General features: G+C 37.7%; 1 protein-coding gene across 4 annotated transcripts in view; it reads right to left on the bottom strand.

The window, feature by feature from the left end:
- Positions 1–2,662: 2,662 nt before the first annotated feature.
- Positions 2,663–25,665, bottom strand: part of LOC145990981 (proton-coupled amino acid transporter-like protein acs) — a 149,839-nt gene continuing 126,836 nt past the window's right edge. For all 4 annotated transcript variants that reach the window (XM_083126586.1, XM_083126587.1, XM_083126585.1 and 1 more), the window contains 9 exons: positions 21,353–21,426; positions 20,356–20,442; positions 19,158–19,308; positions 17,468–17,589; positions 14,209–14,293; positions 12,484–12,762; positions 10,910–11,085; positions 6,324–6,523; positions 2,663–5,360 (listed from right to left, as the gene is read on the bottom strand). In XM_083126586.1, coding sequence (XP_082982712.1) covers positions 5,119–5,360; positions 6,324–6,523; positions 10,910–11,085; positions 12,484–12,762; positions 14,209–14,293; positions 17,468–17,589; positions 19,158–19,308; positions 20,356–20,442; positions 21,353–21,426 — 1,416 coding nt within the window. In that variant the 3' untranslated portion in view covers positions 2,663–5,118. The remainder of the gene's footprint in view (positions 5,361–6,323; positions 6,524–10,909; positions 11,086–12,483; positions 12,763–14,208; positions 14,294–17,467; positions 17,590–19,157; positions 19,309–20,355; positions 20,443–21,352; positions 21,427–25,665) is intronic.

Genomic DNA, 25,665 nt, shown 5'->3' with positions numbered 1-25,665 from the left:
TTCTACCTGGTGATGAAAATTTGAAATATTTTCTTTTCATCAGCATTCGCTTGCTCGTGGTCTCCATAGCCCCTATACCAAGTTTCACCGCAATCAGATGCTTCGAACGGGCTACAGAGGGCTCTGAGTATTGGAACTTTATTATAACCACCCTGTACTTGCAGGTCTTATTAAGGCGGGCATACACAGCCTTAAAAATACGTCAAAGTAATTACATTTTTCACGCAACGTAGAAATCCGACAGTATTTAGGGACTTGTGGATGGTACGCACAGTAATTTCCGTACGCACCCCCGTAATTTTCCTACGGCCCAAACGTTTAGGAGGCCTTAACTTTCCTGCGTATACGCGTGCGGGGGATGAAAAGACAGGTTGGGACTGGAAGGAACCAGCGGAGATAATTGAGGACTAAAAGTGGTAAACGTTGTAAGTGCCAAAAGCGAAAGTGTTGGGAAATCGCATCGTTCCGCACATCAGCCCATAAGAACGTTCACACGAGTGACCTCTTTACACGCCCTTTGAACCACGTAGAGGGCTACCAGCCACTTTTCACGTTTACCACGTTATAAAGCATGGCACATTGCACAGTTTAACGTGGAAAACGGTGTTTGAATTATTGTGGCACTTACAGCGTTTACCAATTTTAGTCTTCAATTGCCCTGCTCTTCCTTCGGCCAAGACCAAGCTATTATGAACAACGGTAATCCGTGAGGTACCACCGCTGAAAGGCCAGTCCCTGGGGACCCTCTATGTAGAGAGCAGGTAGTATGGGAGCTTGGAAGTACTGGGCACCGAGGGAAGGGTGTAAGGATGAAAATGTACGTCGCAGTGTTCGGCGAGCCGGACAATTGCAAGATGCATCTGAGAAGAAACACGTGACTACCATCTTCCGGCTTAAAATGATCTTAGCTGAATCGCCGGACGACAAAAAAAAAGTCACACGCGGTATGTAGATGAAACTAGTCAATGCAACAACTAGCATACAATCTGCAAAGAAGAAAATTACGGAGAATAAATATATTTAGCTACCACGATTCTCAGAAAGGAGGTAAATATCGTATATTATCTTTGGTCATACGATTAATTCTATTTAAGTAATTAAAATCAATTTTGAGTTCATTTTCATATTCAGCTTCATAATATTCCGAGTTCAATCAAAATAATTGTTCTGAATAGAAAAAAAATATTACCACGTTAGGTCTCATTATGGATATATACCTAGCATTCATTAAAGTAGATTGTATTGTTCAAATCTTGTGTCGAAGTCACGTTCTTCGTTCTTTGAAGCAGACGAGATATTCAGTGAACGTGGTCTTCATATAAAACATAAAAACAATTAACTTCTCTCACTTCAAACCAATATTTCAACATTTTCAAAGTATCATTTATTTATCTTGAGTACAAAGAATGTTGTCAGACATCTCCAAGTATAACTATAGCCATCTCCGCAATAACATTATCCCAGACCGCATATATATCCACGGACGCCGCCATATTGCAAGATCTTGTGCAGACGAAACAAGTCAACTTTGCCTTGACTTCCTCCGCCTGCAAGATGGTTGTAAGCCGTCTGAATGGCCGGACGCTTTCACTCTGTAAGACGTGACGTCAACTTCCGCCCGCCGAACGCTAAACGTGCAAGATCTTCAAGCCGACTTGAAGTTGTCTGGCCCGCCGAACGGGGTTTTCGTCTTGGCAATCTAACGTAACGTACTTGCAGCGGTTTTACGTCCGTATTTGCACGTTTGTATTTGGACCGCTTTTACGCATTACGACCCATGTTGACATAAACGTTTTTCTTTTCTACGCATTTCTGAAGTATTACCCCGTATTTTTGTTTCTCCCTGTGTATAGCATTAAATAATCGTAAACATATCCGAAAAATATAATTTATACTTTTAAGATATGTGGCAATGCATAGAATTATATTTAAAACATTACAAGCACACGCCATTTCGATAACAGAGTTGAGATGATGTCAAAGATATCCTCCGAAAGTTATGATTTCGATTTCAAGCAACTGGATATTTATGTTTGTTATTTATTTCATCAATTTCACATAATTATCGAGATTAACCTAAATATTGGAAGGCAGCATTAATTCACCATACACAACCAAAACACACACGCATGTACTTACATACACACACGCACGCACGCACAAACACGATTTCTTTCGTTAAAATACAATTTTGTTATGTTTATCATCACCGCTAAAATTAAAGCACTGTGTGTTACTTTAAAATATTGTATTTGGAGCAAGAACATTATAGACTACAATAAACAGAATGTAAGAAAGCATTTAAAAGTATGTTATAAATTCAGGTAAATAGCTCAAAAGCGATTGTTTAATAGTGAATAACCTTCAATAAGACAAAATTGTTACATCAATTCGCAATATAACCATGCATACACATTTATTTTATACTAACAGATACTATTTCGTTACACGGTCTGCTAAATATTACCGCTGTAATATTTACCGTTGTTTGAAAACGGTAAATATTACACTGTACTGTAAACTTTCGCGAAACCTTCAACGATAAAAACTACATTTTGTTTCAATGATGCATTAATAACAGTATGATTATTTTCAATTTTTTGATATCTCGAAATAAGTACTTGTTCTTTTTCTACCTGTATTAAAAATTCGGACAGAAAAATAAAGAAAAAAGTAGTTTTATTTATAAATATAATTACAATTAATAAAGTTGCAGCACAATTATTATACATAATAACTTTGTCAGTTTAGAGAAACAATATTTTTTTAAAAAATGCAAAGTAATACACACATAAATCCATGAATTATAATAAAACTGTTTTCCTTTTTACTGTTATTACATGCTGAGGGATATTTTGTGTAGTACAATATCATGAACAAGTATGATGTAGCTTACCTTAAAATCGACATCCTTTGATAAGATATATTTCATCCATTATGACGTGTTTATAAAGAATATTTATGTACTCTGTGTGAAACATTAAGTAACATATACAAAGGAAAGTATGGAAATCTCGTCACCTTTCAATAAATTGGTATATAAATATATGTATGTATTTTTAAAAAACGTGATTTCTTTCAGGTTTTCTCTGTTTATGGTATATTGCAGTTGAACAAGTTCTGAACACCGACATACTAAAACTGAACACAGAATTCAAATACTATAAGGACGGATTAGCAAAAATTTGTGAGTATTAAGACATGAAGTTTCATGTTGAAAAACAGCCTCTACGCGTATCTTGCATATTAAAGTTATTCAAAAATTTTAATGGCACACTCAATCTTATGAAAAATGAATGCTTATAAAGATTTTTCCTCAATGAGTCTCTTAAATCAACTTCCCATTTGAAATTTGTTTCCAATTTTGGTGAATTTAAATACAGTGGACTCTTTTTAATTCGAATATGGATAATTCGAATTAATTGGTAATTCGAACATAAGTTTATTCCCATTGAAATCATCTTTAATGACACATGTTTTTTTTTTTTGTTAATTCGAAATTGTTCGTGTCCCCTGGAATTGTAATTAGGAAGAGTCCACTGTGAATATATATATATTTCTCATTTTAGTGCATTCCACAATACATATTTCCTACTTTAATTCATTTATAGAAATATTTGTTATTTCTTTAACTTTCCTAGCACTTTTATGTTACTTTCTTGTCTATTATATCGTTTTTTTTAATTGTGTTTGCTTGTTTCTATTAATTATGTTTATATTTGTGCCTGACCGTTTTAGAAGTTTTTGTGTCCAGAACCTGGCCCTTATTGTTTTCTGTACAGATTTTCTCTCGAGTAAGGTCCATAAATAGCTTGAAACAATTCCATGTTTATACTGATGTTGTTTGTTTTGCATTTCATGCCATTTGCAACCAAAACCACATGGCGCTAACGAAACACAACCATCACCCTTGTTTACGTTTGTCAACCAATACGAAAATCGCCTATCAAATGACAAAGTAACTACCAAGTCCTCTATTTCCCGCATAAGGGAAAAAGTTGGCTGTGACTGGAAGAAAACGGAGCATGGTGCTTCTCTCATTGGACGAGAGTGCTCACGTGATATCTCTAAGAGGGGGGAGAGAGACACTCGACACAGGACATGCTCTTTACAGGGATTGTAAAAGAATAGAAGGAATGTTTCTCGAGCAATTTTAGCACTTTAGACTTGGAAGAAAACTTGTATGATTGTCTAAAACGACTAACTGTTTTCGTACACTTAAAAATATCGGAGAGATTACTATAGTAATAGTCTTAGTAATGTACTGCACCAAGAATGTAATCTAAATACTTCTGTGTCAATCAAAATGGTTCATAATTCATTGATGAGAATGACAGACATATGTAAGAATGTTAGTTATCATACAAAGAATATAAAACCAATCCAGTATCTCAAGTGAGAGAACTGATACGTAAACGTATGAGAATATGAGAGTAATAATGATCAAATATTGTTAAAAATGCCACTTTCATAAGTGAAATGATGCATCAAAACTGGTATTGCAATTGCAATTTTAAAAATGCTACAACTGTGACACATCGAAAAGTGAAGAAAAAAATCAAACAAATTCGAAATTCCATAGCGTTCGCATTTCTTAATTGTTCTGTTAAAGGGATTTCATGATAACTTCAACGTTTTCTGCTTACTTCGTTGCATAACAACACGTAGTTATTAATTGTTATACTGTATACTTGGGACTATATAGGACATCGTTGCTTTAGATTGAGATATGAAGAACTCAAGTTGTTCAGAGCTCTTAAATTCGTCTCAAAATACAAATTCCTGCATGCCCCGTACCCACCTATGAGCCGGATCTGAAACAATTAATGCATTCTTCTAAGAATTAAGCTATAGGGTGACCACTAACAAAAGAACCTTCGGCCAAAAGCCTTCCCCTCCATCCGTTCAACTCAGGCCATAAGAAAACCTGCTCCTCTCTGCCCCTCCCCTCCACGATACACATAGGGCACGTGGTTCTGCGTAATCCCTTTTGTCTGTGGTCCCTCTATAGCATCTCGACATGTCTCTAACACTTGTGGAATCTTCAGGTACTACCAACAGACACCTTCACAGAAGGTACAGAGTGTATTAAAAAATATAGTTCCAGTCGCAGAATCTCTATAGTTCCTCTATCATGTTGGTTATGCTGGTGTAGGTACCGATCACAAGTCCTATGACTCCAAAGATCACCAATAGAGAGTTCTTGACTAGGATGTAGTTCCATTTCCCAAGGCCGCTGTTGTACCACACAAAGGAAGTTTCTATGAGCGCCGGCATCACGATGCCCAAGGTTGAGAGGCACAGCGCACCGAAGAGAGAGATGATGAGATCTAATTTTGGAAACGCAATAGCAAGTAGAGCTGAAAGGAAAGTAACCAATAGTGAATGACTAATATTATAAAGGTGGAAGGCACTCATCTTGCAAAATGGTAGTAGTCGAATTTTCACGTGATACTTCATTTTCAAACTGTTGTAAAAAGCTTCTGGCCTCTGGTGTCAGATCGACACATCTGCACTTCTAATCGTTAGCAGTAGTCACGTATCTCCAATGTACTGACATATTTCTAAGAATACATCATTTCCTCTCTCCTGTAAAGTTCGAAAACTGTAGTTACGCCCCTCTGGTTCTCACACGATGATTTGTGTCACGAGTAAAGAGTAAAGGTAAGATAAAATTCCCCGTGCATATACAGCATCGTGCCATGAACGCACATTTAGGGGATGTGGGGTTAAGACCCCATACATTCTCCATCTCGGCCATTTTGAAGGTGATACGATCAGCAACACTCTTCGGCCGTCTTCGCCCGCAGGATTGCCCCCAGATACCCATTGATTTGAGACCAGAGCCGATTTTTGAGGGGACAAGGTGGAAAAATTCCGACCTAAGATGGCGTACCCCAGGAATCGAACACGGGTCTCCCTCGGGGCAGCCAGACGTTCTACCTACTAGACCATCGCGGCTCTCTTTGTGCTACTAGTACCATTTCTAATTCGTGCACGACAAAAACAAAAACAAAATACACCGACCTACATCACAAATCTTCAAGAGATATCTATGGGATATCCACAACGTCCAGATCAGATCATGAATAATATGTATATCCATTGGTCTGGATATTCACTCTGGACGTCCATTCGATTCCAGTTTTAGATATCTATTTGATATCCAAGAGACATCCATTAGATATCCCTTGAACATTTGTGTGCTGTGTGCACACAATATCAGAAATATTTAAATGATCAAGCAGAATGTGTTGGCCATAGTCACATGGATTGGCCTTTAAGTGGTTATAATAATTAATAAGTAAAACTGAACAACTTACTGCAGATAAGGACCAGTACAGCTCTCACTATTAGTTCCCATATCAAAAAAATTCTTGCATCCTTCTCAGGATCCGCTGACCTATTCTTCAGCCACGGGTGCAGCCACATGTTCCACAGGATGTCTATGGCGACGTAGAATTGCAAGGCGTGGGTCACGTAGATGGCCACAGCAAGCATTATCTTGACGCTTTGGGCAAGCCTACGGAATAAAGTTATGCTATATGAAGTTGTCCAAAGTAGAACGGAGCGCAGGATAAGAACAAATGAAGAAACATATGTTGATGATCCCCAGTTAAGAATATAGTATGGGGCTTGTGGTGACTGTTGCCTCGCGATGCGCAGCGGAAGACGGTTCCACCGCCCATTGAACGTCTGCTGTGGTACACACCGAAACATAAGTTAGTCCACACTTAAATCCCTCTGCTCCTGTAGCCGGGGACATGGAAATTCCAAGGGTCTACACTGAAACTACCGGGTAGATTTTTACTAACTTTATTTATGGAAGGTCTTAGTACATCTGGATGAAACCAGCACGAGATCTGGAAACCGGGTATTTTCTGTTTTGATTTGATCGAGTACTTAATTAAGAACTTGGTTTATGAAGACTTTGGTACTCGCAGTCTCGTACTCTTGTCTTGCACCTTTATGACATATTTTCTTTTGTTACAAAAAAAATGGTTCCATATTCATTCGTAATTTTGTAATTTTTTTAGTCTCTTTACGTATCTTTTTTTTAATTAATACATCGAAAAATATAAATTTTATACATACCGCCATTAGATTGATACATAAAGGTTAGTACCTCAACGCAATTTAGATTTCAATTTGCGTTCATTCCTTTACATCATATTTACTATTTAAATTATCAACTTTCCTAATTTGTATTTTGTACATTTTTCACATAGCTAATTTTATCAAATTGTACAAGGACGTAACACACCGTTGCCATTTATTACGAAAGGGGAAATTTCACGATAATCCAATCCAAGTTTAAAATCAATTAAGGGGAACTAGAAAAAATAATCATCAACACAGGAAAAGGCATTGATGAGCTTCTGACTGGGCGTTTCCCTACTCCATTCTCGCTTCCTAACGAGTGCTTCCAGCGAGTAGCAACGAGCAGGCTGTTATTTTTAGCCCCCTCGCCCCAATCACGGAAAACGAAGAAATGAATAGGAGAAAGGTTACAAAATGATAACATTAGATTTCCTATCCTTGCTACATATTCATTCCCTTCTTAACGACTTTGGTGATCTCAAAAGTAACAGAAGTCCCCATATTGAACTTTTAAGTTGGGATCACCTGTCGACTATAACATACAAAAACTTGCAACTGGTAAGGGAAGTAAATAGACTACTAATTAGCTGAGAGGGATAGGAGAAGGGAGAGATATGAGAATGGCAGTGGAAAACATTCAAGAGGGAATGAACAGGCTAGGAATACCAAGGAAGTGATTGCTGGGGTTGACTGAAGAGCAATGACAGCCAGAGAATGGAGGAAAAGGACATGGAGAGGAATAAAGAATTTGCAATCATGAATGACACCAAAGGTGTGAATGAATGGTTGAGAGAGTTCATAAAAATTATAATGGATAGGAAAATCCGCGCCATGCTTCAGTCTTGTGCAATATTCTTTATCTCTTGTCTTCGCCTTTTTAAGCTTCTGACTTGTAAGCAAATGAGTAATTTTGGAGTAGTAAGCAGTTATAAGGTCCTCATCCGTGGCCTGCGGTCTAAGGCGCTGTGCTTTGGGCTCCGAACTGCGGGACGGCATGGATTCGAGTCCGCCTGCGTTCAGTCTCTGGGTTCTCGGGCTGTGCATAGGACCGGTGGCAACCCACCATCGTGAGGAAATTGGGGAGCTAAGAGTGAGTAGCGTAACCCGGTCACGGATATCTCCTATAAAGGCTGGAGGTTCGACATGCTGACCATACGTTACCCAATTACCGGTTGAAGATCTCCACACCTCTAGGTAGGATTGTGGGAGGGAGACTGGTAGTCGGGATATCGGCCTAGGTCCTTCCAGGGCTGTCGAGCCACGGGTTATTTTAAGGAGTTATAAGCATGTGCTTGTACTTTTGTTATTTTATGTCGCTTTTTCTGTCGCAACCTAAGGATGAGGGATGATTAGATTAAATTCATGTAGGGACATTCACAAAAAAACTCATGCCCAGGGTGGGATTCGAACTCGTGAACTTTAGCGAAGAGATCGAAAGTCGATCACTTAACACACTCGATCACCGAGAGTTATAAGCAAATTAGTGAAAATCTACCAAGATAGTTCTATTTCTAGATCGATGAACTATTTCGTTTCTCAAATTACTTACTTTTTAACAACTTTATAGTGTTTGGCAGGAGGACATATTAATATACAATTGGACATATCTCGATGTACTCAATGTTTCTCATCTGTGTTTTGGAATGATTGATTGATTTTACTTCGCTTCTCTGGGACTTTTGGCTAATCGCAAAGATGGTGAAGAAGAGTCATAAGATGAAGTCGATGAAAGGGTAGGGTTACCAGACGTCCGGTTTTTCCCGGACATGTCTACATTTTAGCCTTATGTCTGGTGTCCGGGAGGAATTTGAAAAATATCATAAATGTCCTACATTTTGAGCATCACATAATATTAATTAGGAAAATTCGTAACAAAAAAAATCATGCAAGTTACAAGTCTATTGACTGCGCTTCCAAACTCAAATTTATTTTGATTCAGTCATTGCCCAAAAAGAAAAGAAAAGTTTGTCCTGCTAGAAAACAAACGATAAGACGGAAGCAATTAATGAACAAAGTTTTGGGACCACTTTCTGATGATGTCACTGTTCAATGCCTAAGCGGAATTTCTTGCCTTGGGGTTTATACTGATGAAATAAGGTGCTTCCCATTCAATATTTAGATTGTAAAGCAGGGGTATAGAGAACAAAGTTATTCAGGATGCCTGCCAGTCAAGAGAGTAATGGAAGTCAAGAAAAAGTAAAGAAATCAGTAAAAAGGCAATAAATTATTCTTGTGGGCAAGAATTTTTGCTATCACAATAACTAATTTGTTGATTTAGTTTATTTTACTTCACTTTTTTCTGTCCCTTTGGCTAATCGCGAAGCTGAGAATGAATGGTGGTAAGATAAGATGGATGAAGGGACAGTCACAAACATATAGGGACAACCGACACAAGCCCCACATAAGTTTATACTGGCTGTGTGTCCAGACGCCAAAGGGTCCCGGGTTCGATACCCGGTTCGGATCCCACTTCAAACTGTAGGTCCAGACCCGATTAGCCTTAGTGTGCACAAAGTGGGCTCAAAACACCAACTCAATCAATCAATCAATCCAGATGCCAAACCCTCGCTACTATACCAAAAACAGCCCAGGACGCATTAATACGCGTAGATAAAGCAGATATAATTCTCTTCTCAAATACAGCTTCAGTTTTCATCTAGGGGTTTTCATTAAATAAATATTTATTTTCTTAACTACAAATTTCCAACTTTACCTAAGTAGAGTTCGAATAAATAAACCTTAAGAAAAACGGAAAAAGGTCTAGAAAAGTCGAAAATGTCAAGAATTATTTTGGTAGACACCCTGTTATTGAACTAAAAACTACCCAAGATGAATCTTTTGCAACCTTTTCAAATTACTGTAATTGCTGAATATTTGTTTGCCATTACAGGTCATAATGCAAATGTTGAGAGAGTACTTTCATTACCATCAGCACAACAGACTCACAAGATATTTTTTTTTCATAAAGTCTGTAAAATGTTTGGTACTGGTCCCTATAATTTCAAGAGTTTGACTGTCCACTCTAACCTAAATATATTTTGACTAAACCTGAAATTTTGAGAAAAATTGGCTCCTCTGAGAAGTTTCACTTAAATCATTTAGTAAGAGGTGCATTGTTTAGTATGATTGCAAGTTTTGAAATTTTGCATTTAAGAATTCATTTTTAAAAACTGAAAAGTGTCATTTTTCAATTACTTTCTAACGTGTTCTATAGAAATATGTATTATTTATTGAGAATGTTTTGTGTCCTACATTTTGGGACTGCATGTTCTACATTTCCCTTATAGCGATCTGGTAAACCTATGAAAGGACAATCACAAACACACATGGACAGGATACAACATAAAGCCCACACAGAGGATTTTACTGGCTGCGAGTCCAGACACCAGAGCCTCGTTAGTCTGTAAAAGGCAGTCCAGGATTTATTACGTGGAAGAGAGGTTGGCATTTGTATACTAACGGGTAAGTGACCCTTAAACCCGTTTTCTCATTCGGGGTGAATAAGGATGTGCCACAAGGAAAACGTAATATGTTTATCTGAACAGGCTGGCACAAAAAGTACCTTTGAGTTGGCTTAGATATTCTACATTTACTTGTTCATTCGTAGTATGGACTATTCGTTCTATACTTTTCTGAGCACATAGTTCAAGTAGTTTTTGAATTATCATTGGGTTCTAATTGCTACATTCAAAACCGTTATAAACAAAAACAAATTTATGTTTAAAAACTAGTTATTAATATTAAATTCTTGGAGATGTTCTATTCAATATTTCTAACGTCCATTAAGAAGAAAGTAGAGTAGACTCACGGTTCATGCTTAGGAAGGTTAAGTGTGATACTGCCCTCCTTCTTGGCAAGCTCTCCGTACTTCCAGTATCCAAAGAATCCAATTGTTGCGTAGAGAACAATGATGAAGGACATTGCAATGTTGATAATTTTCGGAAAAGACTTCGGAGTTTTCATATTGTTCTCCAGAGGCATTACCTGCAATATAAGGGTCGTTTCGATATGGAATTTCACATGTACTTTCCAGTGTCCAATTTCAAGAAATAACTAATTTATATAATGAAGTCTCTTAGCAAGGACATTAAAGCACTATAGATCTGAGAAACAGGTTTGATTGAATTAGGTTATTTTACGTTGCTTTTCTGCCACTTATTTGGCTAATCACGACGATGGGGATAATTGATGATTAGATGAAATTGATGAAGAGACACTCACAAAGTGTCCAGGACAGAACTCGAATCCGAGAACTCTCAGGGGCATCGATTCAACTGTTGATTTCCTCTAAGCCCATCTTAACTAATTTAATTGCATATATTCAAAATTGCGTTACAGGTTTCAGTATCGTAGGAAAAATGTGAGTTTATTTGTGTACACGCTTGAATATTAGTCTGTGCTGTGTTGTATCTGCAAAATTGTAAATTCTGCTCTTAAGGAAACTGATAGAATTCTTTACAACTGCTAATAAATATTTGTGACCAACTTTTGTAACTTCTTACCCACATGCCAGGATTAAACACACCGGTAATGTATACAGCAGGTAAACTATTTGGCATATATGACGGGGTTAGTTTGAAGTTTGTTCCCCTAAACATTCTTCAGATACGAACTATATTATATTTAACACTTTAGGGTATAATCATGTGCGTTCCAAATAATAAATTAAGGACTTAAAACAAAAAATGATCGCCACAATTTCATTTTTCCCTAAATGTCTCATTAAAGTATGTTTTCAAAATATTCTTTAGACTTACAAAAGCTAGTGTTATTTACAAGTAAGCTAAAAAATACAAGTAATTCATGAAATAATGAAGTGCGGAGGTAATTACTACAAATGTGCTTGCATAATATTGTGGTATTAGACCTATGGTGATTACAAACGCCATTTATAGATTTTGTTAACAGAACAAACCAGGACACAAATTTGGTGCGAACTCTCAGTACATACTTGGAGAATTTGTTTTACTGTGGTAGTCAAAAGTATTGCTTTGTAAGTAATTTCCCTACTCACATCAGCGTGGAACACAAGCCCTGCATTTCGATGATTGACGTAAGGGTTGATAATTGCCAGTAACATGTATTCACGCTCGTTATAAATGTTGTAGGTTAGGCTAGCTAGGCTTGTTTGTCTTGAATTTCCGCACTTCCCTCATTTGTGACGTCACACATCAGAGAGCGGGGTTTGTGCTCCATGTTGGTGTGAAAAGAAAAACCTACATTTCAGTAGTTGGCGCACTGAACTGTGTAAAAATTGCTCTCTCTTTTCAGACTGCACAGCAGCCATGGAGTATTTGGACACAAGGAAAAAATCACGAAGAAGAATCCCTAAGGAAAACTATCCCGAATGAAGTAAATATATACCAATGGCTAAAAACTCACCACTCCGATGGACTCCAAGGCGAAGAGCACTGTGCCCAGAAAGAGCGGGAAATTGCTTATGTCCCCAACAATTTCTCGCTCGTCAATGGAAGGTAGGTCTGTGAAGATGTAATACAGTGTTATTCCGAAACCGATTACGGTTATCAGGTTCGCCACTGTGGTTAGTGGCGCCAACATCTTCAAGTTTCTAATGAAGTTTATCAAAACAAGAGGAACGAAGAGTATCGCTATGTACAGCCTCAGGTCTATAGGATTTGAACTCTGATAATAATCCACAACCTGAAAAACACACATAAGGCGATATAAGTGTTTATTATTATTATTTCATCCTGTCCTATGCATGGTCGTCGCCAGATTTGTAGGGGCTCAGATCATTTATAAAACATGAATAGCAGAAATAATAACAATAATATTAATTATTATTATCGTGGTAACTATTATTTTTATTGTACAATAATAAGTATGTATAAACTTATAAAAGTACATGAATTTTATTCTAAATTTATCATTTTATTATTATATCCTTGGGGAGACTTTTGTGCTTGGTTCACCAGATGAGTGAATATCCATGGCAACTGTTTTCTTTTATTTACATACAGTTAGTGTAATGAAATGCATAGTTATTATATTTTGTTGTTAACTTTTAGACACCTTTTTCAAGAAAAATATTTAAAAGTTAAGGGGAAATTTGAGTCATAAAGTTTGATGTGTGACCTCTCACGTAAAACGCTAATTTTTTGAATTTTGAAAACTATGGAACCATTAGGATTGCTGCAGATTGGAAAAAGAATAAACTCTTATGTCCTTTGTACATGAAACAATGAGTTAAAGTGAGAGTAGGAGAAGAAATGATAGAATGAAGTGAAATTGGGAGAGTAGCACAAGGATGCTGCCTGCCTATCATTATTTAACAACTACTTAGAAGAATTAGTAAAGAACTAAATGAGAGAGGGGTAATAATTGGAGGAAGAAGAATAAAATGTGTAAAATTTGGGACGACATGGCCTGGTTAGAAGACAAAAGGAAGGGGAACAGTACGTTAGAGGACTTGTATGTTTACTGTGAGCAGTTCAGGGTGAAAATAAATGTAAGCAAGACACAGCCTGGTCAGTGGGAAGAAACCTAGGAAAATTAACCTGAGAATTTGAGGCAGCTTCAAATAGCCTACCGGGGATGTAGCATAAACAAGGCATGAGCCGTAGCAGGAAGTCAATGTGAGAATAGGAACGACAATAGAGGAAGAAATATATTTTGTGGATCTTTAGAAAAACAACGAAGAAAGAGGCTAATGTGTTGGCATAGAAACATGGACTTTGAAAAACGAATAGAAAGAAGCTTTGGAAATGTGTCAATGGCGAAGAATGGAGAGCGTGAAATGTGTAGGCAAAGTAAGAAATAAACGTCTGTTGGGAAGAGCTGGTGAAAGAAGAGCAATTCTGGAAGTGATCAAGAAGAGAAAAATAAATTGGTTAGGAAACTGACTAAAGAGGAACTGCCTGCTAAAATGCGCACTGGAAAGAATGGTTAACGGGGTAAGGATCCCAGGAAGAATACGTTATCAGATGATATATAATATTAAATTAAGTGGATCATGCTGACTTGAAGAGTAAGGCGCAAGATCGTAAAGCCTGTTGAGGCAGAAAACCATGAATGTATGAAATAAAATTTAACTTCAATACAATCTATGTAATTTAATGAGCACAATTTATGGTTGATTGCACTTACCTCTTTGATGTTTGAGGCTATGAACACAGTATAGACGCAGCAACTGCCAATTTGATACACCAGCAGGACTATATTGACGAAATGCCTAAGGAGAAACAAAATAGTGAGAAATTATTACCACAACGTCATTTATTGGGTCATTATTAGGATTTCAATCCCACTTCCCTCAAAATATATAATGGAGTAAAATATTCATTACAGTATTTTAATTTCGGAAATTCCGAAGTAGTATTGTATGGATACAATAGCGTAGTCAGTTGGTGTATATGCAGATCGGTACGTTGCAAGTTGTAATTTGCGTCCCAACGCTTAATTTTCTCTTGATACATTAAACATGCATCGGATGAGAAGTTTCGATGGGCAAAGAACAAGGAAACCAACTATTGTATTAATTGATGCAATTGAAGTGCATAAAATACATTTGATGCATTTTATTTTTTGTGTGTGGTTATAATTTTCATACTTTCAAATAGCCCGGCCCCGTGGCGAGGTGGTTAGCACATCGCGCTACGACGCCAGGGGTCTCTGGTTCAAATCCCGGCCTGGGCATGGATGTTTGTCAGTGTCCATTCATCAATTTCATCACTTATCCCCATCTTCTCAATTAGCCAAAAGTGGCACAAGCGAAGTGAAATAAAGCAAATCAATCATACTTTCAAATACAGGCACATTCCTATAAATTACAATTAAGTTCCCTTCAATGTTCTATTTTTTCAGGTCGTGCTTTTGGGGGTTTTGGGTTACAGCCCCTTCAGCTCCTCCCTAGGGTAAGGTTTTGCTAAATACCTCTTAGGAATTTCTTAATATGTTTATGTCATTGGAAAAATAACATGCGTTTTATTACAAGCATGTTTTCGTAAAACTTTATTTTTCAACTATTTGAGAAGCCCATGATATTCATTAAGGAAAATACAAGTTTATTGAGCGATTTCTTCCTTGCAGAGTTTGGTGCAATGCTGTGTGTAGTATGACCAACGGCATCTTTTCTCGCCGACGTTCTCAGAACTCTCCCTTTGCCCTCAGTGTCCCCTCCTTCCTTCACGCCATTCTCCCTGGTCGACATGGAGTGCTTGGCAACAAAGAGAACGTCCTCGGGGAAAGACCTTGTGATGCAGAAGGTAGAAGCTTCGATGAAGAAGTGGTACCGTGACGACAGTTGGAATCCATGTGGCACGATGGTGGGCTTGGTGCAAGATCTGCTGGCATGGTGCCTCATGCGTTCGGAATCGAAGTTCTTGACGTCCAAAGGCATGTCTGCAACCTCTCCCTGGAGGTCTATGTCGAAACGGAAGCTGAAGGATTTGGTGCAGACGGTCTGGCGAGAACCTCCGATATGTTTCTGGAATCTGATGTCCGAGATGGAGCCGTCGAACTCGAAATTCTTCTTGTAGATTTGTCGGCTGAGGACGCTGAGAGAGGAGTAGTCCAGTCGACGACCTGAATCAAAGGCATCCACCAGTTCCTGGGTCTTCTCTTTGATGAAGCACGCATTGCTATCCCTGATGGCCTTCCTCAACCTGAAGTACCACAGCTGAAGGCCATCCTCTACGCACATCTCCCCAGAACATGTCGAAGGGATAGCATTTTTGCCGACAATCGGACAAACATAGCAACCGGTTAGAAAGAAGGCTCTGGCGTCGTGTTTCAGGGCAAGGGTGGCTTCGGCACCAAGGCAGCAGTCCAGAAGGTCGATGATCTTGGTACCCAAAGGCACGTCACCCTGTCTCGGCTCTAGCTTGTCGTGGAACTCGTAGAATCTATCTATCACCCTGGTCAGGTGGTCCACTATCTCGTACTGGAGCACCGCGTCACGTGTTTTGCGACTGTGGATGTGGAAGAAGATGCGATGGAACTCCATAACGACCTCGACCGCAAAGAAACAGTGGCTGCCGGCGCGAAGGTGCCTGATACAGGTGGCGCAGAGGATCCAGAATTCCGATAGAAGATGGCTGAGCAAACTGTATCTCCGGAAGAGGGGCAGGAGCATGTACCCCTCCTCGGAGTTCCTCAGCTGGTAAATGTGGATCTTGATCAACCTCTCGGCATTGCTCTTGAGGGACAGAAACCTCTGGTTCAAGACGTGGCCCGCGGTGACGTTGAACTTCTTGCAAACGAGTCGGTTCTTCGCTACTTGTCGACAGTTGAGATAGGAGAAAATTTTCCTCAGAATGTGCTGTGGTACATTGAGAATAGCCTTACGTCTTGTGGAGTTGGATGTACTGGATGATTTTGAGGAAGGAGACATTGCAAGAATTTGATATTCTGCAGTTATCTTACTGAAACTCTTGTTTGTTGGCGTTTCGCTACATTGTTGACGCATCTTCCTTAACGCTGATCGCGTAGAGATCACCTTCACAACATAGTTCCATTGTAGAACTCATTGTTTCGTAAATAAAATTTGTTGGTTAATTGCTCTCCAACTTGAATAATTCAATACAACGGTACCACATTCTACTTATCTGCTGAGTGGTCAGGAATCTAAAGGAAATGGGATTTTACGTATACTTGGCTTATGCAATATTCGTTTCTCAAGACATCTTATAGTATGTTTTTTCAAGACATCCATCGTCTTAGACGGTATTCAAATAAGTATGCATCAAAGATCTATTTAATAGTATTTTCAAGCTTATTATTATTCACATCAAGGAAACATCAGACATGTTAATTACTGCCAGACCCACAGTTTCATGTTCAATGAGACTCTCGAAACGTCTTCACAAGAGTATGCGCGCATACGCAAGCACACACACACACAATAGTATTTAAGCTCAATTATCGGGCATGAACCACCTGAAATTGTCGCATGTGGTTTGTTATTCGTAACAAATATGAGTGGAATTATTAAGGTGTGCAGTACGTTGGAAGATGGAAAGGTGTGGAGAGTGATGTTATTTTGTTTTTATTTGAGTTTATTTGGGTATTTTGGATCAAGAGATAAATTGTGTAAGATTTTATGATCATTTCCCATTCCAAGCAAAAACACAGCAGAGCTGTCCTCTATTGAATTCAAAAAGTTATATTTTGCATATCTGCAATGCAGTGAAGTGTGTATTAGAAATCCGATATGATCGGTACGAAACGGACAAAAGAAAAACGTTACTCCTCCCACTGAAGTAAAATAGTAAATCCGCCATGGGTCCATCACTGAATTAACAGCACCGTTGGCAGAAAGATATCTCGATGAGTTGAACGGTAAACCAGCGTTCAAGTGTTTTCACAAGCCAAAGTTAATGTGTGTCTTTACAGTGAAGGTACTCACCCGGCGTAAGGTGACAGCGCCTTGAATACCTTGGGGCCTTCCCGGAAGGAAGCCACAGCCATGTCAGGATAGTTGAGAAAAGGTTTACGGATCTTTCTGCAAAGGAGAATCTCAGATCTGACCTACGAAAAGAAACAGAACTTCAATCAGCCTGTTCGTGGCTGTGAGCGTTAAGTTGTCTATTCTCCATCTTGACACCTAAGTTACGAGGTTCTAGTTTTACTTAATCATTGCTCATCGTCGCGATGAACCAAACTTGGCAAAAAACCACGTAGAACAACAAGAATACAAATAGGAATTCAATGTAAACTCTCTTAAACATAAGTGCTTAACGAAATGTGCTCTATCATCAGAACATTCCCTTATCTTGCCACACTTCAGAGTTCTTTCTTTTTCATCATTTCCCAACATAAGTTACAATTTTCCTCCTGATATATTTGTATTTCTTTTGTAAGCACTTATACGTATTTACGTATGTACATTGTGGAAAGTTCTGTTTAGACTGAACAAATATTTATATTGATTAAGACATGTTAGTGTTTCTTATCTCTTATAACAAGTATTCGAAAACCACAGTATGAAACAAATTTTCATTTAATAGGCAACAATCACATATCCTAAAAAAAATCAATTAGGAAATTTGGGTTGAAACTTTTTCAAAATGTTTTAAAAATTTTCATTAATATGCAGGGTTTTTCTAAAGTTTAAATATTTCAGTGAAATAAAGTTTGTACTGCACAGCAGTCTTTAAAATTTTACCTGGCAAAACTGCAGGTTGAGAGGATCACGTGACTGCGAGCGATCAGATGATTCCAAGATGGCGTCGATTCGGGAGATGTCAGTGTGTCTTGTGGTATGCAGAGCTGAAATCGTGCGTTCTGGTGCGCGAATTCCAAACCTACGAGAAGAATATATGGTGTGCTGTGTCGACGGATCACCTAATCGGGCCATTTTTCTCAGAGGAAGATATCGTGACGGACGCTACCGACCTCAACATGCTGCATCTGTTCTTCCCTCCTCAGCTGATGCTATCAAGGATGACCGGCACTTCCAGCAAGACAGGACACGTCCACATTTTGCTCTTGCAGTCAGCAACTTCCTGGATCAAGAACTCGAAGGCAGGTGGATTGGCCGCGAATACCCACATCATGGCGCGCAAGGTCGTCAGATCTGCCTCCGTGTGACTTTTGACTGTGAGGATATGTCAAGATGGAAGTGTACGCGGAAAAGCCAAGAGATCTGGATGACCTCAAAACAAAGATATCTGCAGTCATCGCGGGGCATTTCGGGGATGAGTAGCGCCGGAAAACCCTTCTGGGCTTCAGGACGAGATTGCAGGAATGCATCGACGTGAATGGTATCCAGTTGGAGGTGGGGCGATGAGGACGACAGATATGCAGTGTTGCCAGGAGAAATTTTAAAGACTTCTGTGAAGTACAAACTTTAATTCACTGAAATATCTCTGTTCTTTACAAAGTTATACCGAATTTAAATGTGGGAAGAACTTTAGGAAAACCCTCTATATGCCCGAAACCGAATATTCAGAATGAAAATAGATCTTCAGTGTTGTTGGTAATGCATTACAGGAATAAATGAAATTTTGAGTACACAGTACAGAAATATTATAACATTTCATCCATGTAGATACGAACATTATGGAAGTAGACCCTTGTTCTTATCTGAGACTTACCATCATGTGTACGCAATACGTGCAAATGGCTCCGACGACGAATGTCCCTATCACGGCGATCACTAACCCAGCATTGTAGGTGGCGTTCGCCATGGCCAGAATGCCTGTTCCGATGCTTCCCTTCAGAAGATGGATCAGTGTTTCCGCATCCCTGGAATGAAGAAACAACAATGCAATAATAATAATGCTATTATTAATGTTCAGTTTTATTTACCAAATGGATGAAGTTTATCCTGTCTGCCACGCAACCCTGGTAACGAACTTACAAATGTACTGTTTATTCTGATGCAATTGAAACAAACGTTGAATTTGTACTAATGATGTTTAGGTACCAGCCTGTGTGTTGCAAGCTAGACGATAAACTTTCCATTACCTGTGCTATACATGTGCTTGGTAAGATAAGTGAATTAATTTTCACAACGGATCCCACCTTAAACTGTAGGTCCAGTCCCGATTAGCTTATCTGTCATATTGAAAAAATGGCGGGCAAATTAAAGTTTTCACGAAATAAAGGAACTAACTTATAACAAGCTGAAGTTTGGTAAATAACTTCTTTATAACATTTATAACAACATATCAAAAGTCCCCGGGGATCACCCTGCCGCTAAGTCCGCCATATTGGAAACATGGCGGACAAATTCAAATTTTCACGAAATAAAGGAACTAATTGACAATAGTTTGGATTTTGATATAAATGTTTCCTGCATCAATTACAACATATTAAGTGTTCTGCAGGTCGTTGACACGGTAGGTAAAGCCGCCATATTTGAAGAACGGCAGATAATTTCAATATTTCGCATGAGAATGGAATTGACTTATAACAGAAAGAATGGAATTTGACATATTTGTCTGGTAAGGTATATAACCTTTATAACATTTGCTGTTCTAATCAGGCGGGCTATTTTGTTCACGTTTCTCGTTCTGTTCGCAAACTAAATCAGATTATGGTGACTATCTTAATGTACACCCGTACGTAATACACCACAAAAGACATATCAATGAGTTATTCGGTTTTAACGCCAGTCTCTCGGATCGATTTTGCGGAAAGTTTTAACTCCAACAATAAACGAGTTACGTTTTTCGTAACCACCAACCCAGAGATTAAATTCATAAACAGGGTAAAGAAAGGATAGAGGTTACATCACATATTTTATATTGTAGTAACAAACAAGGATAACAATAGTAATTGTTCACTTACGTGGTCGGGTGTTCTGGTGATCTGTTCTCAAATGGGTCATACTCTTTTGAAGTGACACTGATCCTTGCATCTTTGGAGTAAGATTTGCTGAAATAAGAAAAGAATTTATACTAATTTTCTGGAAACGGATTTCTTGCCTACATATGATGATACAATCAATGTTATTGATCTTTGATAATCGTGCCTCCCCGATGGCGCAGTCGTTGCTTTGTAATCAAGGGGTCCCTGGTTCGATACCCGCTGGAGGCACATAGCGGTTCGGATTCCACTTTAAACTGTAGGTCCAGTACCAATTAGCCTTACTCAATCAATCAATGATCCTTGCTAGTCGTCGTATGTATGTAAGCTCGAAATTCTAATTTTATTTTCCATGTTTAACATATATATGTATTAGTCTCTAGTACACATTTTACATATTTTTGTTACTTTTGTGTATGATTACATGTCTAGACTCTGAGGGTGCAGTCTCAATTGATTCTGCAAAAACAGTTGTCAGTGAACAAGTGTGACGAATTACTTGAGCAACATTCAACATACTTTTTCAAGTATTACAAAAGCAGTCAAAAATCTTCAGAACGGTCTCTTACTGGAAGTTTTAAGATTATGAATAAGACTGTTTAAGAACTAAATCATGGTGAAAGGCAAGTTGAAAATGTGGTTTAAATGAAGGTGTTGTCTGTGTTTTCCAAGAACCATGGGTATAATGAAATTCAGAAAATTAAGTTTTACTCGGCGATTCAAATGTGAATGTAAACTTGGATTTAACTCCAGCCATTTTTGGTAACTGTAAGTTCATATTTTGATTAAAGTAACTGAATATAAGTTTACATATATTACATATAATACTTTTTTAATTACTTTTAAATCCATTTCCTGCTGATCTGATTGTTTAAGATATAGTTTCATGTTGTATTGTATACCCACTTTTGCCTATAATTTGTATTCGGGAAATATGACATTCTCCCGGAAGAAAGTGGCTGGTTTCAACACTGCTTACCTACTAGATGTGGTCCCATATTCAATGTTAGGTGACGTGGAAGAATTGCTTATTTTGTGATCTACCACCAGCTTCTGCAATGAGAAACAAATGTATAAGTAAAAACTCAAATACTGGTTTTACATAGAAATGTGTAAGCATTACATAGTGCCTTCTGCAATTGTATCTGGTCACATATCAGGTAAATCTTACCACCCGCGATATAGATGTTACATTGCGTTGGAGTCCTAGATTCAAACTCAGGTAACTTGTTCTTTCAACCATTTCATCAGTTTCCGTTGAGATTAACCAAAGCATCTAGAACAGCGACGAAAGCTGACAAGAGTCAAAATACAATTCAGAGAATGGAATTATAATGAAGTAACTTAAACTATGTAGGATATAAATATGAGGACATGTTATGAGTTTTCTTTTATAGAGTAACAAAATGAAAAATTACTTTCAAAACCTAGAGTTAGTAAGGTTAGTAAAGTTAGAGTAAGGAAGGCAATATGCTACCCATTGCAATTTTATTCCAGAATGTATACTTATTTTGCTTGTGTAGTTATGTGTGCTAATTTTCACTTCAAAAAAATATGTACACCATACTCCCGAATTGTTTCATAGTTCTATGGATTTCGTTGGTAAATCTCCACATGACTGTTGTTGCCTTTGACAATTATCACATTCCTTGTTTTGTATTGGAATTTTTTCCATCAAGCATAGAATTCATACTTAAAGAGTATGAACGCTGTACTTTGAGAAGCATAAACACTTCTGCAAATCTTAGATACAACCTTATCTAATATGATAATTTCTTAAACAATTTCCTTCCTCGGTTTTAAAAAATATATTATCCTAATGGAATCTTGCCATATATATCATTTTTAACATTTTTTGGGAGGCAGTTTCATTATGAGAATTTGTTTGTACAGCATTTAGTAGTTGCAGATAAAATGCCATCTTATTACACTTTTCATATATGAATATTGATAGTCATAGGGTAACACGTTTCTTGTCTCTTGCCTGAGGTATCTACGTCGCTTGGAATTCTACTTGTGATACCTGAATGTTATCTCTTCACCAAGTAGATATTTCTTACATTATCTTCACAAAACAAGGACAATATTCCTATATCTTTTCGCTATTGTTTAAAATTATCGTTTTATCAAATTCAAGGAAACTCTGATATTATAACTTATATAATCAGTGTGAGACTCTTCGTCTTCGTAAAAAGGTATTCACGTGTCACCAAGAATATTAGGGTGGTTGACAAAATTAAAGTATGATGTGAGGTTCTCACATGCTACTGCCCTTCTTTTTTTGTATTTCTGAAAGTGATCGTGCTTTTAAAATTTGAAGAAATGTAGAGAATTATTACAGCATGTGAGGACCTCCCTGATGGTGTTGTGATTACGCTATCGCCTTTTAATCAGGTCTCCTGGGTTCGATCCCCGGTGGAGACATGTTATGCAGTGGTTCAGTTCCCGATGAACTTATCTGAGCATATGAACTTTTCCCATATGTAGGGGATCTAATACTATACAATCCATGGTAGATGTATGATCAAGGTGTTTACAAAGATAATTACAGTTCTGAAGTATATAACTATATCCTCAATCAATGGCGTGTCATAGATTTTACGAAGAGAATTTTGACAAATGGAAGTGGGAAAGGGATTGTCGTTTTCCTTTTTAGTTTTCTGTTCTCTATTTTACCATCTAACCCTGTATCTGACACATTTAAAAATAATATATATTTCCTTTTAAATAGAAGTTGGGCCAAAGTTGGGGGTGTTATAGAATACATACATTTACCAGTTATTCTTTCGCCCCCTTAGGAACACTTGCAAAGCGCAATAGAAGTTTTATATACAAAGAAATTTTGACTGATGTTCATTCACTACTTCAAGCAAGTATTGTTTCTGATCGTCTCATTTCTCAATTGTATTAGTTTTACTAACTTTCACTGCCTCCTGACGGATTTTATCGACTTCAAGAAACTTTTGAGCTTATTTCCATCCATATAACGTATGTCCTTTACACAGGCGTCTATAAACATGCCATAACCATTCCATAGACTTAAAAATATATAATAGTGTCAGTAAGTTAGTTACAAAATCTTGAAACTCTCGGAGTTGACACTTTTGAATTGTAAGAATTTCATTAATTAATTTACAATTCATGATGGATTAAAACAAGGAGATGCATTATCTCCATTGCTCTTTAATTTTGCCTTAGAATACGCTATTAGGAAGGTAAAAGAAACTACCGAAGGTCTAAAATTAAACGGTGTAACTCAGCTGTTAGCATATGCAGATGATGTAGACTTACCGGGGGATGATGTAAATACAATTAAGAATAATGCTCAAATATTTTTCAAAGCAGCTAAAGAGATAGGTTTGGAAGTTAGCAAACTGAAAACTAAATATATGCTTACAGACCGAAACCAAGTGTTAGGTAATAATCAAAATCTAATTACTGATAGCAAATCGTTTGAACCCCTTTCCAAATTCAAGTACTTAGGAGTAATACTAACAAATGAAAATGATATTAAAGAGGAAATAAAAAGTAGGCTTAATTCAGGAAATGCATGTTACTTCTCTCTTCATAAACTTTTGTCTTCTCGTTTAATATCTAAGAAACTAAAAGTTAAAATATACAAGACATTAATCTTGCCTGTAATATTATATGCATGCGAAACTTGGTCCCTTACATTGAAAGAGGACTATAAATTGAGCGTATTTGAAAATAAGATCCTTAGGAAAATATTTGGGCCTAAAAGGGATGACGAAACAGGTGAGTGGAGACGGTTACATAATTTAGAACTACATAATTTGTATTCATGTCCAGATATTACTAGAATGATTAAATCAAGAAGACTTAGGTGGGCAGGCCATGTGGCACGAATGGGAGGGGAAAGAAGAGTTTACAGGATTCTTGTTGGGAAACCTGATGGTAAAAGACCAGTAGGAAGACCAAGACGAAGATGGAGGGATAATGTTGAGATCGACCTAAAGGAAATTGGTAAGGATGGAAAAGAGTATATAGATCCTGATCACGATAGGGACAGATGGAAGGCCTGTGTTGCTGCAGAAAGTTAGTTAGTTAGTTAACAATTTCATTAAGTTTCAATGGGATAGTCACAACCAATATGCGAATTAACGGGAGAGATGCGGGATATTTCCTCCACACAAAAAAAAATATCCCCGGAAAAAGAAAATTATTGTTATTTTTGCCAGGGATATTTTTTATCTCCATCAAAGAAAATGGAATTGAAAATATATATATATATATATAACGTTTCATAACTATTTAACGAACACAATTGAAAAATCATTGGTCCAGCAAATTGATATTTCGCATGTATTAAAGTATTCACAAGAAACTTGTAGTTAGGTTAACTTTGAACTTGGCAATAGAAATTTGGTCTAGTTTTCGGTGTTACTAATTCGATAGCTCATTTTGTGTATGGGTTTTCTTATAATGTAAATATACTAATTATTTCTAAATTATGTGTAATTGTTACTATAAACGTTAATGTCCTGGGTTAGAACCAATGTTCATAGGTACTTAGAACTGCGATGCAATAGTTTAGTTTACTGACTGGACACATATACAAATTTGCATACCGGAAAAAAACTACCTCCCGAAATGAAATCGCAATTACGCCACTGAGTGGGCATCCACCCAAAGCAAAAAGCTTAATTTGCACAATGGTTACAACCCAGAAGTTCCTGTGAGTGTGTACATTAGAATTAGACATCCTTAATCTTTCTTCTTGGTGACACACTTTTCTTGCTCGATGAAAGTACTTCACCAAGACAGGGCCGTAGCCAGGAGAGGGGGGGCTGAGCCCCAACTGGAACTGCCGTCAGCCCCCCCCCTTGAAATTAGGTAAAACTATTTTGTGTAATTTGTTTCCAGTGAAGATTGAAAATGTAGAGGTCTCACAACTTTAAGGATAAATGCACAGAACTATGAACAGCAGCTTTCACATTCGCTCATCTTGTTTACGACATGAAGGCCAAGTAGCTGCAAGTATTTAGAAGATTTTCTATACTTTAGAAAGTTCTTTTATAGGGGAGCTTCTTTATCTGTACCTTAGCTGCCCCTGTTGCGACCTCCTGTTTAGACAGAAATATGTGACTTTGATGTCATCATGGTGGAATGTATGGTAGGCCTATGATTGAATATTGTGCATTTTTTCTTGTATGACATAAATATCTGTATCATCAGAAGTAGCATGGAGCGTGTAGTTAGGGACGATGTCAGCAGCAGTCAATTAACACTTCAAGAGATGGTTTAAAAGATGTAGAAAAATGTATTTGTGTG

The sequence above is a fragment of the Lepisma saccharinum genome, chromosome 8, assembly GCF_977018435.1.
Source record: "Lepisma saccharinum chromosome 8, izLepSacc3.1, whole genome shotgun sequence".
In the NCBI taxonomy this organism is placed as follows: domain Eukaryota; kingdom Metazoa; phylum Arthropoda; class Insecta; order Zygentoma; family Lepismatidae; genus Lepisma; species Lepisma saccharinum.
The sequence above is the reverse complement of the archived record's forward strand: the minus strand, read 5'-3'. Positions and strand labels throughout refer to the sequence as shown.